The following is an 18,320-nucleotide window of genomic DNA, read 5'->3' as shown; positions in this document are numbered from 1 at the left end:
AGGAGGACACTAACCCCACTTGAAGTACAGAGGTGGGAGTATCATGCTGCATACTGCACAGTGCCAATGTAAAAGTGCTGAATATTTGCATGTACAGTTTGCGAAGGGTTAGCAGGAGCATTTAGTAGCCACATTCAGTATACAAATTCCTTCAGGGAGAAATTAAAACAAAGGTAAACAAGTAATATTTTTTGTGATTGCTTTCACACTGTCTGTATCAATAACTTAACAATGCTATTGAAACAGCAATTTCTTGGCTTCCAGCAGATATAGACTCCATGGGGGAAAAAATCTTTTAAGTAAACATAGCTAGTTAGAAGATGGTGGTCTAGGCTAGTAATTTAACATCTAACTGATCTGTAAAGGCTTAATCCAAGTTTTTGATGGTATCCTACATCTTCTCTTCTTTTTTTCCTCAAGTATGCTATGAGACAGGAAAGGGGCAAATCATCAAGAGAGATCATGATTCAAAATATTGGAATAAGCCCATAATTCCAAAAAACATATATATGGTGATTAAAAAACGGTTTTATTTGTTAATAAATTGCTGTTGCAACTGTCCCTTGTGTGATTGTTCCCATATATAGAAACAGATGTATTATCTTACAACCACTTTTCGACCGAATGTTAGTCCTGCTTGCTTCACATCAGGCTGTAATTCTGTTGGTGTATAGGGGACAGATGTGAAATTACAATGTTTAAACATTACCATTTAAAAATAAATATATTTTGTGAGAAATCGAGGGAAAAAGTAAAAACTTCTGCAACCATTCCCACTCTCACCTTGTCATTACTGACCTACTTTTATTTATCATTATTAATCATTAAGCATAAAATTTATATTTACATGTACTAATAAAATAATTAAAAAGAAATTGCCATTATTTGCTCACATTGTCAATGATTCTTTGTAGTCTTTTTTTGTTCAGTTAGATTGTCAGTGTTAATGTAATATAAAAAATGTTATGGTTTAAAATGTTCATGTTTTACCATGAGTTGTAGGCTCCTTGGTGAACAACAAGGGGGAATAATAATAATAATAATAATAATAAAAAAATAAAATAAAATAAACTGTAACTCTGCCATTGTGCTTCTTTATGGTTCATTTTGCCGGTCCCAAGCCCGGGTAAAGGAGGAGGGTTAGTATTGTAATAAAATAAACTTTAATTAGAAAAAATAAATAAATAAACATTAATGGACGGAAAAGTAACTCTATATATTCGGAGTGTTTTTACTCACTTTTTCTCTTTGTTTCTGTTATTTCTTGTACATCATCTCTTGTGGCAGATTATGCAAATTAGGCAATGGCGTCATTTCACGACTTCTAGCGCCGCCAATAGCTACTTTCCTAACTGAGGAGTTGGCAACATTGACCTTTAACCTCACACTGCTCCCCACGCGCCGCACAATGGCTGCTCCCCAACTGGATTGGTGGAATGCAGAGTTAATAATTTCGTTGCTCTGAACTTGTAATAGTGTCCTGACAATAAAAAGCTGTAACAAAAAATAAAATCATGCATATTAAAAATTCTAATTGCAGAAAATCAAACTAATTATGAGCGCTGAAGTCATTATTAAATAAAAGTTTTACTTCTCCATCACAAATCGGAAGAAGAGTTTCTGACGTTCGGGTAAAATGCGCAATTCTCCACCGGAAATCAGCTTTTCTTTCACTTTCGTTTTCGAGCATAATGGAGAATCCCCTTTCTTTCTCTCAAAGTTTCATTTAGTCTACAATTTCAGGGGTTGTAACACGTCATCCGTGTTTTTTTTTTAAGCCTCATTTAGTCTCAAGAAAGGAAATTTGCCTGCATATATTAAGATTAAAGTGCGTTTCCTTCCGTCATCCATCCAAACGGAGCTGATAGTTCTTTGTCTCCATCGCAGTCTGCTGGTTAAACCCGTTAGGTGAGTTTTATGTCAAAGAATATGTCTGTTTGCCACCTGGATCCTAAGTCTGTTTGTTGAAGTGCTGTGTTTATCTCCAACAGCTGTTGAAGCGGCAACATGTCCCCTTCTAGTGACAGTCACCTCCTGGCGATCAGCGTCTTAGCGGAGGATCTGAGCTGCGGGGAAAGAAGGAAGGTGATCTACCTCTGTGGGAGCTTATCCACGGACTGCAGCGTGGATCGTGTCAGGGAGGCTTTAAGTTTCGGCGTGGATCACCACGGAGAGCCTCCCCTCTTCATAATGTCCGTCCTTTTGCTGCTGGGACGGAATGACATCTTAAAGAAGGTGTATAAAGTTCGAGGAAAGGAGGCAGAAAGTCAGATTCGGACACATGGACAAATCCTCCCGACATTCAGGTAACATAAACCTCCTGATTTCACTTCCTTTCAACTGCAATAGTTTAAATGACGCCGTGTTTTCTTTTTTTGCAGAGTACTAATTGTTACTTTAAGTGATGAAATGGACACGGACGACGTGAATCAAATCAAATTCTTATTAAGCAAGACTCTAACCCGTGAAAAACTAGACAATTCAAAGGTAAAAAGATTATTATTGCCTTTAGGCTGAGCGTGGGTGTGTGCGTGGGCGGGATATAAATCCCCATGACTCTACACTTCTGCTATGGGAAACTTTCGGTTTATCTGAAATATTATCTTAACACGTAATGTTTCTGTTTTGCAGACGTTTTTAGACGTGGTGATTGAACTGGAGAAGTTGGATTCCGTTTCACCTGAAAGAGTAGATCTTCTAGAGAAATGTTTACACCATATAGGCCGCTTGGATCTGGTCAAAAAAGTGGCTGCTTACAAGATTTCAGGTATTTATAGAAGTAGTATTTAACAAGACTCACGTGACTAAAAGGTGCTTTGTGGTTCCTACAGTTAAAGGGAACAGAAATTAAATTAAAAAAAATCTATGCTTCCAATCCTGACTTGAAATGGTTCATTAACAATAATTGAACTTTTGTTGATCTCACATTAGAGAAATTTACCTCTGCATTTAACCCATCCCCTTTGGGGAGCAGTGGGCTGCCATCGTAGGGCGCTGGGGAGCAGTTTTGGGTTAAGGGTCTTGCTCAGGGACCCAGAGTTGCAGTTTGTGGGAGTGGGGCTCGAACTCAGAACCTCAGGATTCCTAGCTCTATGCCCTAACCGCTAGGACACCACTCTCAACTCCTGCATCATGCAGGAGATAATTATATGTGAAGGATTTCAAGTATATTATTATGAGATTAAGAAGGAGTGTTTGCCTAGTGGTTAGAGGAGTGCGCTTGTGTCTGAGAAAGTTGCATGTACCTGGTTTGATCCCCACAGCCTGAACTCTAGGTCCTATGGGTTAAGATGCAGAAGTAGATTTCTCCATTGTGAGATCAATGATGTTCAATTATTAATTATAAAAACCCAATTCAGAATTTTTTTTAGTGATGCAACGTTTTGCATCACAACCTGATAAAAGGTCCTATGGTCAAAGGCAGTGGTGTCAAAATTACACACATTTTTTAGTTAAGTAGAAGTATAGATACTGCAGTTTAAAAACACTCTGGTAAAAGTTGAAGTATCAATTTCCCCTCTTTACTCAAGTAAAAGTGAAAAACTATGTGCTCCAAAAACTACTTGAAATATGAAAGTATAAAGTAACCTTTAAAAAAAAACAGCTAGATGTCATTCTATGAATTGAAAGCTCAATTTTTCGACTATTTCGAAAAATTCTTTGAGATAGGTTCAAGGATGAGGGAGGTCTTTATGGTCTCCATCTCAATCTCCCGATACGCTCGCAACCTTTTTCTGAATCCTACATTGTAGCATGGCATAGACAATTCACATTTGCAGTTTGAAGAAAACCTGCTTGCTTCTGATCATTTCCTTTAGCTAACCAATGAGTGTTTGCGTTATATGACTTATCCAATTACACTAGTTTTCACTAGATGTGGATGGCGCCAATGATCTGCAATGATGGCTTACATGACGTGAAATAAATATTTATAAACTTTAAACCGAAGCCAAGAGTAACGAGTAATGTTTGTTTTAAAAGTGTAAGGAATAGAAAGTACAGATACTTGTGTGAAAATGTAATGAGTAGAAGTCGGAAGTAGGAAGAAAAATAAGTAATGGAGTAAAGTATAGATACCTAAAAAGTGTACTTAAGTACAGTAACAAAGTAATTTTGCTTTGTTACTTGACAACTCTGGTCAAAGGCTGTTCCTGCGTTAAGGTTCACTTCATGTGAAACAGTTAAGCACAGGTGAAGTGAAAAACACTGCTTCCCCTGTTGGTGCACGTCGGGATCTGAAGACCGTCTTACATTTGCAAATTGTCTTGGCCAGACGACTGGGTTGAAAAATCTCCAAAACAGCAGCTTTTTTTCTTTTTTTTAAGTTCCCTGTCTGAAATAGCCAGTGTTTAGTATCAAAAAGTGGCCCAAGGTATGAGCAGGGTTTTCAGTTTCAGTAGGGTAACAGGTGGCCAAGGCTTACCAACACAGGGTGTGGGAAAATTATTCTGTGGTCCAAGGTGTGAGCCGCATTGGTTTAAATTGCTGAGAAATGTTGCACCTGTTTTGATGAAGGGCTGCTTTGCAGTTTGTTGCACTCTAGAGCAGCTGCAGAACTGCCAAGAGTCTCGCACTGTCACCTGGCAAAAGGTGCATTAGAGCTGACCCATGGAGGGTTTGAGGAAGATGGTCTGGTCTGTGGGTGTTTGTGTCTCTCATGTAGGGAATGTGTGGTACAAGGAGTAGCACACTACAGGCTTTGAGCTGTTCAATTGGACCCTAGATTTCTAAGGACCCAGTCTACTGGACTATGCCGTGACTAACTAGGTAGATCCCGACTAGCCCAAGGTACAACTTGCAAAAGCAAAAGAATATGTTGCTAACATCTTGGAGCCAGATCCCACGGCACAGCTTTATGGATGCAGTGGCATCATCTGGTTGTTTGAAAGCAAAAGATGGACCAAGACCGTCTTTATAATGTTACTCATGACTATGTTTGTTCCCTGGTATAATTTCTGGCATTTAAGATAGGCAGATAAAAAATGACAAAATCTAAAAGAATAAGGGAAAAAATATAAGCCGGCATTAGCCAGGCTGATATGTGTACACGTATTAATCTGGCTAGGCTCAGTGGGAAAGTGTTCACAAAAGGGCGGGACATTCAGTACAATTCTTGTAGCTGATTGGGTAAATCATCTAGTGGTTTTTGCCTGCATTCGCACCTTTAGCCATCACAGCACTAGTAGCAGCTGGGCCGTTTCACATTATTGATTTGTTTCACAAGTAGCTGAGTTAACTGACAAACATCTTTCCATCCACAAAGGCAAAAATTGCATCCTTTAGCATGTTTTTCTGAAAGGAATAAAGAGTATTCCAGCTAAAACCGGTGCAGCCATTTTTGATTTGCTTTAGCCATTCGCCTCTGGTTGACACTTTTCATTGAATTTCAGTGGTCTGAAACATTTCTGTATCGAGGCTAATACATCTGCTGGATTCTGGAAAGATGTATTTTTGGGAATTTGTGAATTCACAAATCTTGTGATGATTCATCTTGCTTGCATGGTTTGAAAAAAAAAAAAAAGATTTTTAAGCAATTTTATCAGTTTTCAGTTAAATATTTATTCATTTATTTTTTTTTTTTTATTTGAGGACCTGAGTGGAATCCAAGCTAATTGTAGGAATATTGCATATATCAAAGGTTAATTATGTTTTTTTTTTGCACTTCATGCAGCATCAGGTTTTGGTTGAAGTTAACAGCGAGTGTCTGTAATTAAAATTTTAAAAGGTATTTTAATCCAATCTTTGTTCTACATACATTTCTAGGTGACATAAGTTTGTGTTTATATAAATAAACTTTATTTACCCAGAAAAAAAAAACCTAATTGACCTCTAAAATCAAATTTTTAAGAGGGACCTGTGAGGACCGCGGCCCCATTTACAAGTACCTGCATTTAAATCATGCAGTGACATATATTCTTTTGGCTTTTAGAGCATAAAAGCATAAAGTAATATATACTATTAAAAACATGACTGACAAAGGCAAGTACTGTTAACTACAAAGTTCGTTTAAGTTGTTCTTTTTGCTCATATTTCAATGTTTATTTTGCCGCATATTATTAAATATCCCAGAAAATAAATGTCTCTTAAACTAAGCCAAAGTCTGTGGAAACGTTTAAGATCTGTTGGTCAAGATCCCTTTAAAAACATTGTGATATAATGTCTGTCTCTTAAGAAAATAAGGAAGTAAAGAAAGGCTTAAGAGCTGCTTGTCTGGTTTGTGGTTAAAAAATATTGCAAACAGACTTATTCTCAAACTGTTTTTTTAGCCTCTCTGTGTGTGAGAAATGTCTTAACCATTGATTACAATTGTAGTGAGGTCATCAGGGTGTTTTCCATTAGTAAAAGAAAAGAAAACACATTAGATCTAATCAAAACAGAGTAGTTGAGTTTATAAATTCTCTAAATTCATAATTTTTTACTTAGATTCATTTCTGTCCTCTACAGCTCAGACCTCTGACAAACATTTGCCTCAACAGCAAAGTTCTCGAGTTGAGGTAAAATGTTTTTAAAGAATAAGCTTATTCAGTTTACTTTTATTTTGATATTTTCTTTTCTTTAACAAACTGATTTTCTTTTCCTCTATTTAGGAAACTAGACAAGTGCGGCCCTGGAACGCTGGTAAGAAACCAAAAACATTAAATTAAATTAAATTAATTTATATAGTGCCAAGTCACAACAGGAAGGAACTTCAGAGACATTTCAACCAGATCATACAGTCGGATTGGTTCAAAGTTTTCTATTTAAGGAAAGCCAGCTGATTGACTCGACACCATTCCCTCACACCAAGCATGGTTGTACAACAGTGGAGAGGAGAAACTTCCTTTTAACAGGAAGAACTTTTTAACCTCCAGCAGAATCAGGCTCAGTGTGAGCGGCCATCTGTTGAGGCCGACTGGGTATCGAGGAGACAGAAGTGGCAAAAGAAAAAGATACAAAAGGCAACTGTCAATCAGCTCCACAGGCGGCCCTGTCCAGGAAACACAGCCAGGCAGACAACCTCCGAGCAAGCTCCCATGTCAGAGCATGAATAGAGAGCACATAGTTAGTCACAGTCAGAGTAACAGGACTACACTGAAAAAACAAGCTCCATCATCTATAAACAAAGGTGTTGATGGCAGTTACACAGCTGATATTTCTCTCCAGGATGGTGTCACAGCCAAACAGGAACAGACCAGATGTAGCTACTTTGAAGAGAAAAAGCAGGGAGCGCATAATGTTAGATTTGAACTAACAAATACTCTAGAATGGGAGAATAGAGATAGAATGATGAAATGAGGTGCTTATGTCCTCCAGCATTCTAAGCCTATAGCAGCACAAATACAGGAAATGGCTCAGGATAACCTAAGTATTTTGGATGAGGTGTAAGAAAGGTAGAGCCACAGTGTGGCTAAGGTAGAAACAAGGAGATATGTCTATCCAGAATGAAATTCTCCTCCATTTATCTCTCTACTTTTTAGCAGGCATCCTAGCGGTTAAGTTTTTAGCTAATAAGAATGGACTGTAATCTGTCTCTCTCTGTGTGCACCATATAGCAGTGACCTCTGGACACAATTCATCACAACAAATTTGTCGAACTCTTGTGAGTAAACAGGTTTTTTTTAAGGAAAAGGCTCACAATTTCTATGTTTTTTTACAAATTGAGTTGTTCTGATGACCATCTGCTTTAACCAGGCAATTGGGCAAAGACAGACTCATCACTTTGGTAAGACACTCTAAACAATTAAAGCTATACCTCTTTCTGCAAAAATACCCTTCCATCTCTCTGTAACAGATAACTAAATAACGTTTGAGAAGCCCTGCAAAACACTTAGGTACTTTGTGCATTGTGTCATGTTGCTCTTTTTTTGCAGGCACTGTACAGGCACCATTACCTGTGAGCAGAGAACCAAGCAGTGGGGTAAATATTACTCATCCGTAATGCATGCTTATGGTTGTAGTCAGAGGTTTATATAAACTCATCAGGGTAATGAAGGTCAATGAATTTACAGCATGGAATATTTATATAGTATGCAACTAAAAATAGAAACAAAAGACCTGCAAGAATTAAAGGGTTCATAAGGACTTGTTTATCTACAAATATGCATATATGTCATTAATGTTACCGGTAACTTGATGATCTAGTAAGTGCTGCCGAAGTGCAGTGATTAATTACTTCTAGTCAATTGTCTATTACCTTGTACATAAAAAAAACTATCTATTGCATTCACAATTTTTTTTTGAAAAATGGGAGTGTGTAAGCAATTTAGTTCTAATTTAAAAGGGAAACTGGTTGATTTTGAAGTAGGGAAGTCACTTCTTAGTAATTGCAAGTTGCAAGAGCATGAAAAATCATGCATAGGTTTGTATACCACTAAACAGAACTCCAAATTTCTCCAAGAAATTAATCGGTAATGCGAGTGTAGAAGTATCCAAAGTTTTCACGTTTGTTTGGATGTTTTTAGAACAATAATGATCCTAAACAAACTGAAAATTGGCTCTGAATAGAAGCCTTGCCCACCAACCGCCAGTAAAAGTTTTGTCCAATAATATATAATCATTTTAAATGACTCCATCGATTCTGTCCAGAAGAGATGTCAGACATCTAACCAAAATAAAAGCAGAAGATTGTTAATAACTTTAAAAAGTATCCTTAAGGTGAAGCTTGAGAAAAATACTCTCTAAGGGAGGATTTAGAAACTTTTTTGCGGCTTGAATTAGTTTTGGTTGCAATCAAATCATCTGAAGTCATTCTAGTCAACTAAAAAATTAAAAAGTACACTACATTTTAAATTCATGCTTCAGAGTTGCTTGGATCTGCGGAGGATTTTTTCCAACTCGTCCTGTCTTTCCACTTGATTAAAACTAAATATGATTGGATTTTATCTAATGTGATTTCATCTAATGTGTATTTGTTAAGAAAATGTTTTTTAGTTTTGACGCAGCTTTATCACTTGTGATGAATTTGTGATATAACACATTTATAACACATGATTCCTTTTTTTCTTTTGACATTTTAAGGTTCAACTGGAGCAGTACAGCTTAATGGCCGATCCGAGAGGAGTTTGTGTAATTATTGATTGTGTGGGTAAAGATGGAGGTGAGATACATTTATTTATATAAATATAAAAATGTTGGGATTCACCCAAAATACTGCCTTTGATAAATCAAATGTAGGGGCATTTTGGTATAATAATAACATGATATAAGGAATGTAATGTGGTTTTCATTTTAATGGGATTTTTAAATTTAGATAAAAAAAAGCAAAACTTTGAACCTCAAATATTTCTAAATGTGTTACTTAGAACAAACAGATGGGAAAAACATTAACATTAACTCCCACATGTAGATCTATAATAGACCTTCAAATAAACTCAACCATCTTTTATGTCCTGAAACATAATCTCACCATTAAAAAATGTTTGTGTTTCTTCATCTATCTAGTGGTTAAACAAAATTTCATCATAAATACGTGTCCTTTTAACACAGTGACTTGTGGCCATATAAGTTGTATTACTATCACTTCCCTTTAACCGATGTAAAAGAAGCATTTTTATATTCAAAAAACCTTTTTAAAAGTGAGTCAAATTTACTAGAAATGTCTGACTTTAAACAAATTACTTTCTGTTTCTGGGAATGCAACTTATGACCACTGTTAGATACGTCTGGAAACCCCGAGAGTTTTGAATAAAAATATTAAGAGTGAAAATATCCAGTGGGCTTTTAACTGAAATCTGGTCATCTGTAGAATAATCCAGAACATGCATCACAACACAGAAATACCACCACCATCTCCTCCACCAAAACTAAAACCAACAGAAAACCGATGCGCTAAAGAAAAGAGAATTAGAGAGAATCCAAGGTTCTGGAGAATCTGTGTAATGAGGAATTAGGGAAGATCCCTCTCTCCTTTGAAGCTTTGTGAATTAAAAGGGGGATTTATAAGCTGTTCAAAGCAGGATACCAATCATTTATTAAAGTTATCAATGTAGGAATGCTTTAATTTCCACTAAATAATAAAAAAAGTAATTAAACATTAATTTAATCAGATCACACCAATGCTGGAAAAGTTTTTTGCAGATGTTTTCCACAGGTGCCAATGAGCTGATCCAGATCTAGATGATATTAAGTGTTATGAATTTAATCTCCTGATGTTTTTCTAATTTTCTTTTCTTTTTTTTTTTGACTCCTCAGAAATGTTAGAAGCAGCATTTAAGACGCTCCACTTCAATGTTCTTCTTTACCAGATGCTTGGTGCTGATGAGATTTTCAAAACTCTCAAAGACATCTCTAAAAACAGAGAGAGTTTACGAGGGGATGCTTTTATCTGCTGCATCATTAGCCGCAGCACGGCTAGCGACTTACTGGGTACAAACACGCACAGCAGGGGGATTTCTATGGACTTTATCAGACAGCTGTTTTTAGCCGACGTTTGCCCCGTGCTGGCCGGCAAGCCCAAACTCTTCTTCATCCAGGGCTACAGAGTTTCAGAGATGGCCAGAGTGGAGGATGAGCAGGGGCAATTGGAGGAAGACGGCTGCCAAAGCAGTCCTACGACTCATTACATCCCCAAAGAAGCAGACGTATTATGGAGTCAATCTTGGACGGATGAGTATCAGCTGCAAAAAGAGCAACATCGCTCAGTTTACCTGGAAACGCTGACTGATGCCTTGAGAAAAGCCCAGAGGTGATGGTAGCAAAGACACACCACTGAAACCTAACCCACACCTGGCGTCATGCTGCACTGTTCACCTAATCTGTATCTTTTGTGTCTTGACAGGAAAATGAATCTGCTTGATGTTGTTATGGAGGTGAACGGGGCCATCTTTGACCATAATGAAAAAAATCCTGAAGCAATCTACAGCTGTGATGTGAGGCATACTCTGCGGAAAAAACTTTACCTCCAATAGAAATGTGACAGATCATTGTTTAGGAGGTACCTAATACTGTGGCACTAAACTCACCATATGCCTTCTGAAGAACATGTTTTCTGTGTATACACTGACTCCTAGTGGTTAGAAAGAGAAACGACACTACAGTAGCATTAAGGCGAATGAAAAAACCCATAGTACAGTAGATCTGTGTATTTCAGTGATTCTAAGAGTGAAACTCCTAATGTATAGATTTATTACACACGAGGCTATATAATTCATAGAATTATTACACACACAAGGATATATTTATAGTATTTATTTTGTTCCTTTTGATAATTATATTTGACAGCTCACGAAAACCTAAAACTCAGTTTCCCAGGAAATTATACCTTTAATAAAATACAATTGTTAATAGAGAGATATCTAAAAACTAAAATCATTTTGGGGCTTTCTTTTTAATGGGTTACTGCTTCATCTTCTGTTTCATCTTTCTCTTGAAAAACTCCAGAAATGTCCGTTTTTAGATTAAGCCAGATTGACACCATGTTGATTAAACTAGTAGCTAATATTTCTGTTTTATGAGAGCAGGTGCCAAGAAAAGCTGGGATATGAAAAGAATTCCTCCATAACTTTTTCAGAAGCATAAAACATGGAGTTCTAATCCCTGAATGTGATACTCACACTTGACCTTGGACTCTCTGCCTTTCCGCTCTTCTTCTAGATCTGTTGACCTTAATTTCCTAACCAAATACAAAACATACTTTCATCTGCAAAGTATATTTTGGTCCGCCGATCAACCTTTTGCCCTTCGCTCAGTTTGGAAGCTTCCCCAAAAACAAGGAAACATCTGTATGTGATGCACTTGATGCACTGACTTCAGCTGCCATCAGTGCCTTGTGGTTTCCCCCTACTATCCAAAATGCTTTAAAAAAATGAGTTTACTTTATTATTATAAGTTGTTACCTCCCCTCTCTGTGGAGTTTGCCACTGTCGCGTTAAAATCAGCATGATTCTGTTGGCCATAACATCTCTATAGAATAATCCTCATCTTTTTGTCTAATATATTTGTATTTGCTATAAACTGATTTTTAGGTTTTCATTTAAATATAAAAAAATTGCATCTACATACTTTTACTTTTCAATTAAATTACTGAAATTATTATTTATAACCTTTTAATTATAATTCTTATTTCCTGTGAGGCACCTGCATATTAAACTATGTTCATATTTATGTATTTATTTATTTAAACTTTTTAAACTCTGCATATTCTACGTATATTTCATCACAGTCTGAAAGCTACTTTTGGTTTTATTTTACTAGCATTACAAATGCCATTAATAACACCGGTGCCTTGCTTTGATAATGTTTAATTTGCAATACTTTACTTTTATTTGTTAAAATCACAGTCAGATTTGATTTTTGTATCTAATCTGATTGTGTTTTTGTATCAACAATCTTCTGCTTTTGTAACTTTGTATCAAGTTTTTAGTTTCCTTTTTTCTTTCTTTTTACTGAAAAGTGTATTCAGAAAAGATTAATTGAAAATGATTTTTTGAGTAAATTCTTTATGTTGGCAGCTCTTGAATTAACAGGTAAAAATGTGAAGAAGAAAAACTCTGATTCTACCCTAAGCTACCATTATACCCTGATGTGTTTTTTCTTAACATGTTGATTTGTATCTGTATCATGACATGCAGCTAAAACAGTGGGTGAGTTTGAAATGTGATGAAGACCATATTATAAAATCCTTTGTTTTATACAACCAATGTTTTATAGGGTGTAAAATAAAATGAGTGATGTCAAACTAGTTTTTAAAACAGGTTTTCAAGGGGGATGTTTTTTTTTTATCATTTACTTTACCAAGAGCAAAATGCTGTTGTGTTATTTTGCCACTTTTTACATTTTCATAAAACATGTGCCACTGCTTTATGTCATTATATGCCTTTTTCAAAAGGCTGAATAAAATGCTGCGATGGTTCGGATTCAGCCTGCAGACCATGAGTTTACTATAATATGATAACAAATTTATTTGACTTTTTTGTGACTTTTTATCAATTTAAATATAGTTAAACAACCAAACCATCACATCATTTATTAAAGCTACTTACAATTACTTTTCTCTCCAGATCGGACAGATTGTGGACCTAACTCTGACACCAATAAATGTGTAACAAGGGTCAAGTAGAAGCTAATATTTTCCACCATTTATAATCTATTCATTTTATTGTATTTTATTCACATCAAGACCAGATATTTACTCCAGTTTGTTTTACTATCAAAAGAAACCCAATAAGTTGTTGAGTTGCAGCATTCTGGTCTTCTTCTAGGATTACCATATAAGCCTATCGCCCTGTGTTAATTTTATTTGGCATACTGGCTGTGCATTTATCAACAGAACAGTGGAAAGGATAAATCCCTTCAACAGGAAGAAACCTCCAGCAGAACCAGGCTTAGGATGAACAACCATCTGCCACTACTGGTTGTAGGTTTAAGAAGGCAGAGAATACTGACAAAGAATGCAAATATGAATTGAAATTGGAACCTTCTTTCTGCAAGGCTACAGTGCTACAAACTGCATCACCATGCAGACCTTTAATTCTTCACTAGTTACTTAATCTTTGACATCACTGCATGAAACCTGATGGCTGACTTTGCTATTAATACTAATTAAATCCAGTTCTCACAGTCTGTCTTCCGGCATGGAAGATCTCGATTGATTTAAGCATGAAAATGCTGAACAGCCGATGCAGACTAACTGAAGAGCTATCCAAAGAGTTGGGTAAAATCAGTTCAAATGGCATCTTTAGGAATGTATGTTTTAGAAAGCTTTTCTTTCCATGTAGACGGTGCAAGTTCCTTACTAACCAACAGTTTTCCAGAGATTGGAATCTCTGAAAAATGTACACTGGTTTACCTCCATCTGTGCATAAAGATGCCCCAAAACCAATTAAAAAACTTTTTTTGCTTGTATCGGTAATGCTTTCTATATGATCAAAAATATATTAATGTAAAATACATGCATAAATGATCTTGACATTTTTTTGTTTTTGTTGCAGAAATTTTATTAAAACCATACATGGAAAAAAAGTTAGAGTTTATTGAATTTAACTGTTTTTAAAATAATTTTGTAATTCTTTATGTAAGACTTAAATTATTCATAAAGCACCTTAAGAGAAGTAAATAAGGGTTAGGAGTAGTAAGGGGGGCTTTTAGTGAGCCCAAGTGTCTTAAGCAGAGAGAAAGGTGGAATCTGTCACAGTCTTGGTTCTGTTATCTTTTCTCTTGAGTATTCAGTTTTACTTTGCTCCATGTTTTCTAGTTTTATTGGTTTAATTCTTATTTTGTTGTGTTTTCTGGTAATATTTCAGGTCTCAGGTTTTTATGTGTTGCCCTCTACTGCCCTCTTGTGTTCTCCTTTTTTCCCTAGCTCCTTCCCAGTCTGCTCTGTTCACACCTGCTCCCAATCTGCTCGTTAGTCCTCTCTCTTACCTCGTCATTATTGTTTTTTTCCTGAAGTCTCCATGGTTTCTGGTTTGTTTTTCCTTTTTCCTATTGGATTTTTTGGATTCCTGCCTCAGTCGTAAATCTACAAAAACTCACCTCTGCCTCCCTGCCTCTGGTATGGGGCCTCAAACCAAAACCAAATCCTGACAGAAACAAAATATTGAAATGCTCACAATGATCAACATTTTAAAAGAACTGGAAAAGCTGCAGGAAAGTATTCAAATACACTCTCTAGATAAAGTACATTTACATAGGGAAGGTGTAAAATCTGTGAGAAAGTACTTGCTTTATTATACTGTAACCTAATTATCTAAAGTTAGCTTGTGTGATACCATCTGCTCTTTGGCTTTTCATTGCAGAAAACACTTGTGTCATTATTTGGAAAAAACATGGATTCTAATACCACATTTTAACCTCATACGTCATAAAAGAAGGGTGTGTTTTAAGAAACTCGCCAAACTAGTCATTTGTATATCTGTTACAATTATTTTTACATTGATTGACTTTATTGATCTCACAGTGGAGAAATGTACTTGTTATTTTACTTAAGTTGATTTCTGCCGTATAAGCAAAAGATAAAATGGATTCTGAGGGGGTGTTTTAGGGATATTGTTAACCCTAGGAAATTAGATTTTACCTTAATTTCATCTCTCTTGAGAAAAAAGTTTAACCTCTGCTCACAGAAAGCTCTGACTTCTGCTGCAGTCTGCAAGTTTTAAATGGGACTTTACTGTCAAGCTGTGATTATCTCTTCGAGTGTGTACATTATTCTAACTCTTTTTCCTTCCTGTCAATGTGTCATTAATATGCTACAATACAGAATTCTATTAACAGTCAACTTACACTCCTCATTCAATAATTAAAATATTATTAAAAAGTGATACACAAAAAAGCCCCCCACGTTATCTATCAACTATTGTTACCCATTCTAGGTAGGCAATAAAAAGTTCTACTGGATTCACTTTGTATTAGTCTTTTTCCTGCTTCACAAAGGTAGGCAGCAGCTTGACAAAGCCATGATGGCAATTATTTTACATCCAAGTAGTATGCAGGTCTTTATTTATACACACACACACATCAATTTCTAACAGATGGTATCGGTATCGGCTCATACTATACAGCCAGGTATCAGAAACGGGGCCAAAAAATTGCATTGACACAACACTAGTAATAACATAATGTTTTTTAAGTATTTATTTCTGTTTTTAATGAACACTTTTGACTTGAAACTAATGAAACCCTTATTTTAAGATTAGATTATTACATGCATCAAATTAATGTTGCAGTAATAGTTAAATAATTTCCACTGCTTGTCGGTTTACTACATCTTTAACACAATTATTGCAAATCAATCTCAGCAAGTAATTGTATTGAAACACTATACTCAGACATTAAATAATAAGACAGTTATTAAAATATCCATTACGCTTATCTTAGCTTATTGATATCTTGCCCCCTCTTATAAAGAAATATTTGAACAGTTATATTTAGCAGATAATGCAACTTTAAAGAGATGTTTGTTAAAAGTTTATGTCAGAAATGTGTTTTCGTACCGCGCACAATGTGCAAACAGATGGTAGTGCTGCTGTGGAGGGTTCATTTGCCAGTTGGAGCCCAAATGCTGTTCATTCCAGCTCTAATTGTGTATAGATGATTAAAAAAGCTATACATTTTAGCCTTGAAAAATAACACTGTCTCCCTGTCAGGGGCAGAGTTAGATGGGGCGCCAGGGGTGGCCATGGCCACCCTAAGCCAATCATTGGCCACCCCTACCATTTTTTCCCCCATAATATTGACAGTGGCAGCAGTAATACTCTCAATATTCAAAACATTTAAATTTTTCATAGATTAATTACTTGACAACAAAAATACTGGTTAATTATGCACATCAATATACGAACATTAAAGATTATAACTACAGAATTCATGCTCTTTTCAGAAGTAGATTTTGTGTTATATGGGGTAAAGAGAAAATGCAAGTCAGTCTTCAATTAAATCATAGATAAATAACTATTCTAATAAAAAGTTAGTGAATAAACAATTTTTGTGGATGTAAGTACTTGTAAATATCAATTTTATGCAGAATGATTATTGATAAAAGCAGGTAAGTAATGACAATGGAAAAGATGTTTGACCCAGAACTCAAACCTGAAAGAACTTTATCCACTTTACCTTTTTTCCAGATGGATGTTTAAATATATGCGTCTTATTTTTATTTTTTTTAGCAAAGGCTGTAGAAAAGAGTTGTTTGTCTTTATTTGGAAAATAAGGTTATTGTGGTTGTTTATTTTCCTGTTGGATCAATATAGATTGACCCTAAATTTCTGCTGCAGATGTGCTTTCGGCCACCCTTACAAAAATATTCTGGCTACGCCTCTGCTCCATAATTTAAATGTTTTTCCACTCGAACTTTTTTCCTTCCACTCAACTTTCCTTAAACATGCAGTCATGCCGCCTGTGTTCAGATGTCTTTGCTTATAGTTTCTCTAAATTTTAAAGGCGCTGCCGAGAGTTTAGGAATGCTTTCTAAATCTGACTTTTGTCAATGCTTAAAAACAATGTGACAGTAGGAGGCAGGCAAGCTGTATGAGCAGCTTTGTTCAAATCACGCACACACAGATTACCCCTCGTGAGCGCGCACTGAGGACTGTTGTTGCTATGATGCAATGGCGACTGCGCCGTGGGAAGCAGGCGAGGAGTTGAATGAGTTTCCTCCACAGTTGAGGAGAAGCTGCCGCCGACAGCCACGGACACACTCAGAGAAACCTTCCCGGACTCGTTGCATGGAAACCCGGAGCCAGGTGTGTCCTCTAGCGCTGCAGCTTTGCGCGTCATGAAGGTTGGAGAGATTTCACGCACCTCTGCAGGAGAAGCAGCAACACCCTGATCGCTCCGAGCGCATTTATCTCCCATTGTTATTTAGACGCGTTTTTCCCCTCATCTGTTCTGCGGACCTTTTTCTCTACTGGAGCGCCATGGCTGAGAGAACCTCCGCCGGGTTTCTCTCCATGATGCTGGAGCCCACACCGGCGGTGGCGATGAGCCTCCCGGCGGAGGTCCGGGAGAAGCTGGCGGAGCTGGAGCTGGAGCTGTCTGAAGGTAAGTCTCTGGTTCTGCTCCAGGCTCTGTGTCTGACAGCAATCAGGACCACCGCCCTTCACTTGGACTTTAGCCTGCCAACATCATTACAGCACCTCTAATCATTTTTTAAAAGGACATGTCCCCAAAATGACTCCCTATTATGTTGTTTCCTCCCATGTCAGGCACTTAGAGGTCAGGAGGTCACAATCTAAAGTGATCCATCTTCTCTAATCCTTAAGTTTTACAATGGATCACACTCCAAAAACATCTGATCAATGGCTTTAAACCAACACTTACAACACACCCTCCATACTACAAAGACACCCCCTCCTAACTTTGTTTTAATGGTTCATTTTTAGTATTTGTAAGATTAAATATGTGCATAGTTTTATTTTGTCACCTGTAACTGGTTCTTCATAATGACTTCACTGGGGCCAAAAAGGTAGATCTAGTAACTTTGTGAAGTTTTGCCAAATATCCAGCTTATTCTTAGATCTGAGATCTTCAACTGGGGGTCCAGAGAGGTACTGCATGGGGGTCACAAAAGTTTTGGTTGATTAGACTTTTCTTTTTTTTTTTTTTTTTTCCCCCCCTGCAATTTTTTTCCACTAATTGAAATGTCTTTAAATCCACATTAAGATGAATTCAACAGACTGTAGCAAACAGATAAATGGAGGCAGAAGATGTCTTTCAGTCATTGATGCACACATTCAGCGACACACAGGAGCTCTTTTAAGCTGGGCGCCGTTTCATTCACAACACCTGTTCCATCAACCAGGAATCAGAATCAGAAATCATTTAATAATCCAAGGGTGGAATTACCTTTATTACATGACTCCATATGTCATAGAGTGACTATAGGACCAGTTTGATATAACACAATT

At 36.6% G+C, this 18,320-nt stretch overlaps 3 protein-coding genes across 13 annotated transcripts in view; 2 read left to right on the top strand and 1 right to left on the bottom strand.

Moving 5' to 3' along the window:
• Window positions 1–2,187, bottom strand: part of fam126b (family with sequence similarity 126 member B) — a 56,308-nt gene extending 54,121 nt beyond the window's left edge. For both annotated transcript variants that reach the window (XM_015386124.1, XM_015386127.1), the window contains exon 1: window positions 2,095–2,187. The gene's annotated coding sequence lies outside the window, so the exon portion shown is untranslated. The remainder of the gene's footprint in view (window positions 1–2,094) is intronic.
• cflar (CASP8 and FADD like apoptosis regulator) lies at window positions 1,697–11,775 on the top strand. The gene is made up of 12 exons (XM_015386129.1): window positions 1,697–1,908; window positions 1,992–2,306; window positions 2,382–2,487; window positions 2,632–2,767; window positions 6,445–6,494; window positions 6,588–6,618; window positions 7,533–7,579; window positions 7,672–7,702; window positions 7,851–7,897; window positions 8,998–9,076; window positions 10,171–10,663; window positions 10,757–11,775. Exons 2-12 carry the CDS (start codon window positions 2,008–2,010, stop codon window positions 10,884–10,886), a joined length of 1,449 nt encoding a protein of 482 aa, XP_015241615.1. The 5' UTR covers window positions 1,697–1,908; window positions 1,992–2,007; the 3' UTR covers window positions 10,887–11,775.
• A 5,033-nt stretch (window positions 11,776–16,808) lies between these two features.
• The window catches only part of dip2a (disco interacting protein 2 homolog A), a 101,899-nt gene continuing 100,387 nt past the window's right edge, over window positions 16,809–18,320 (top strand). For 5 of the 10 annotated variants that reach the window (XM_015386095.1, XM_015386094.1, XM_015386099.1 and 2 more), the window contains exon 1: window positions 16,829–17,454. In XM_015386095.1, the coding sequence (XP_015241581.1) occupies window positions 17,331–17,454 (124 nt within the window). In that variant the 5' untranslated portion in view covers window positions 16,829–17,330. Of the gene's footprint in view, window positions 17,455–18,320 lie in introns of all 10 variants that reach the window. The other 5 variants (XM_015386093.1, XM_015386092.1, XM_015386104.1 and 2 more) reach the window with 4 other exon arrangements.

Source organism: Cyprinodon variegatus, unplaced genomic scaffold (genome assembly GCF_000732505.1).
Source record: "Cyprinodon variegatus isolate N-32 unplaced genomic scaffold, C_variegatus-1.0 Scaffold356, whole genome shotgun sequence".
NCBI classification, from domain to species: Eukaryota; Metazoa; Chordata; class Actinopteri; order Cyprinodontiformes; family Cyprinodontidae; genus Cyprinodon; species Cyprinodon variegatus.
Note: the sequence above shows the minus strand (reverse complement) of the source record. Positions and strands in the feature narration are given on the sequence as shown.

Bases quoted from the DNA above. Each gene is read 5' to 3' on its own strand.
- cflar (XM_015386129.1), top strand. From the start codon at position 2,008: ATGTCCCCTTCTAGTGACAGTCACCTCCTGGCGATCAGCGTCTTAGCG. The intron at 6,495-6,587 runs GTAAAATGTTTT...TCCTCTATTTAG, and splicing joins AGCAAAGTTCTCGAGTTGAG to GAAACTAGACAAGTGCGGCC. The intron at 7,580-7,671 runs GTGAGTAAACAG...TGCTTTAACCAG, and splicing joins AACAAATTTGTCGAACTCTT to GCAATTGGGCAAAGACAGAC.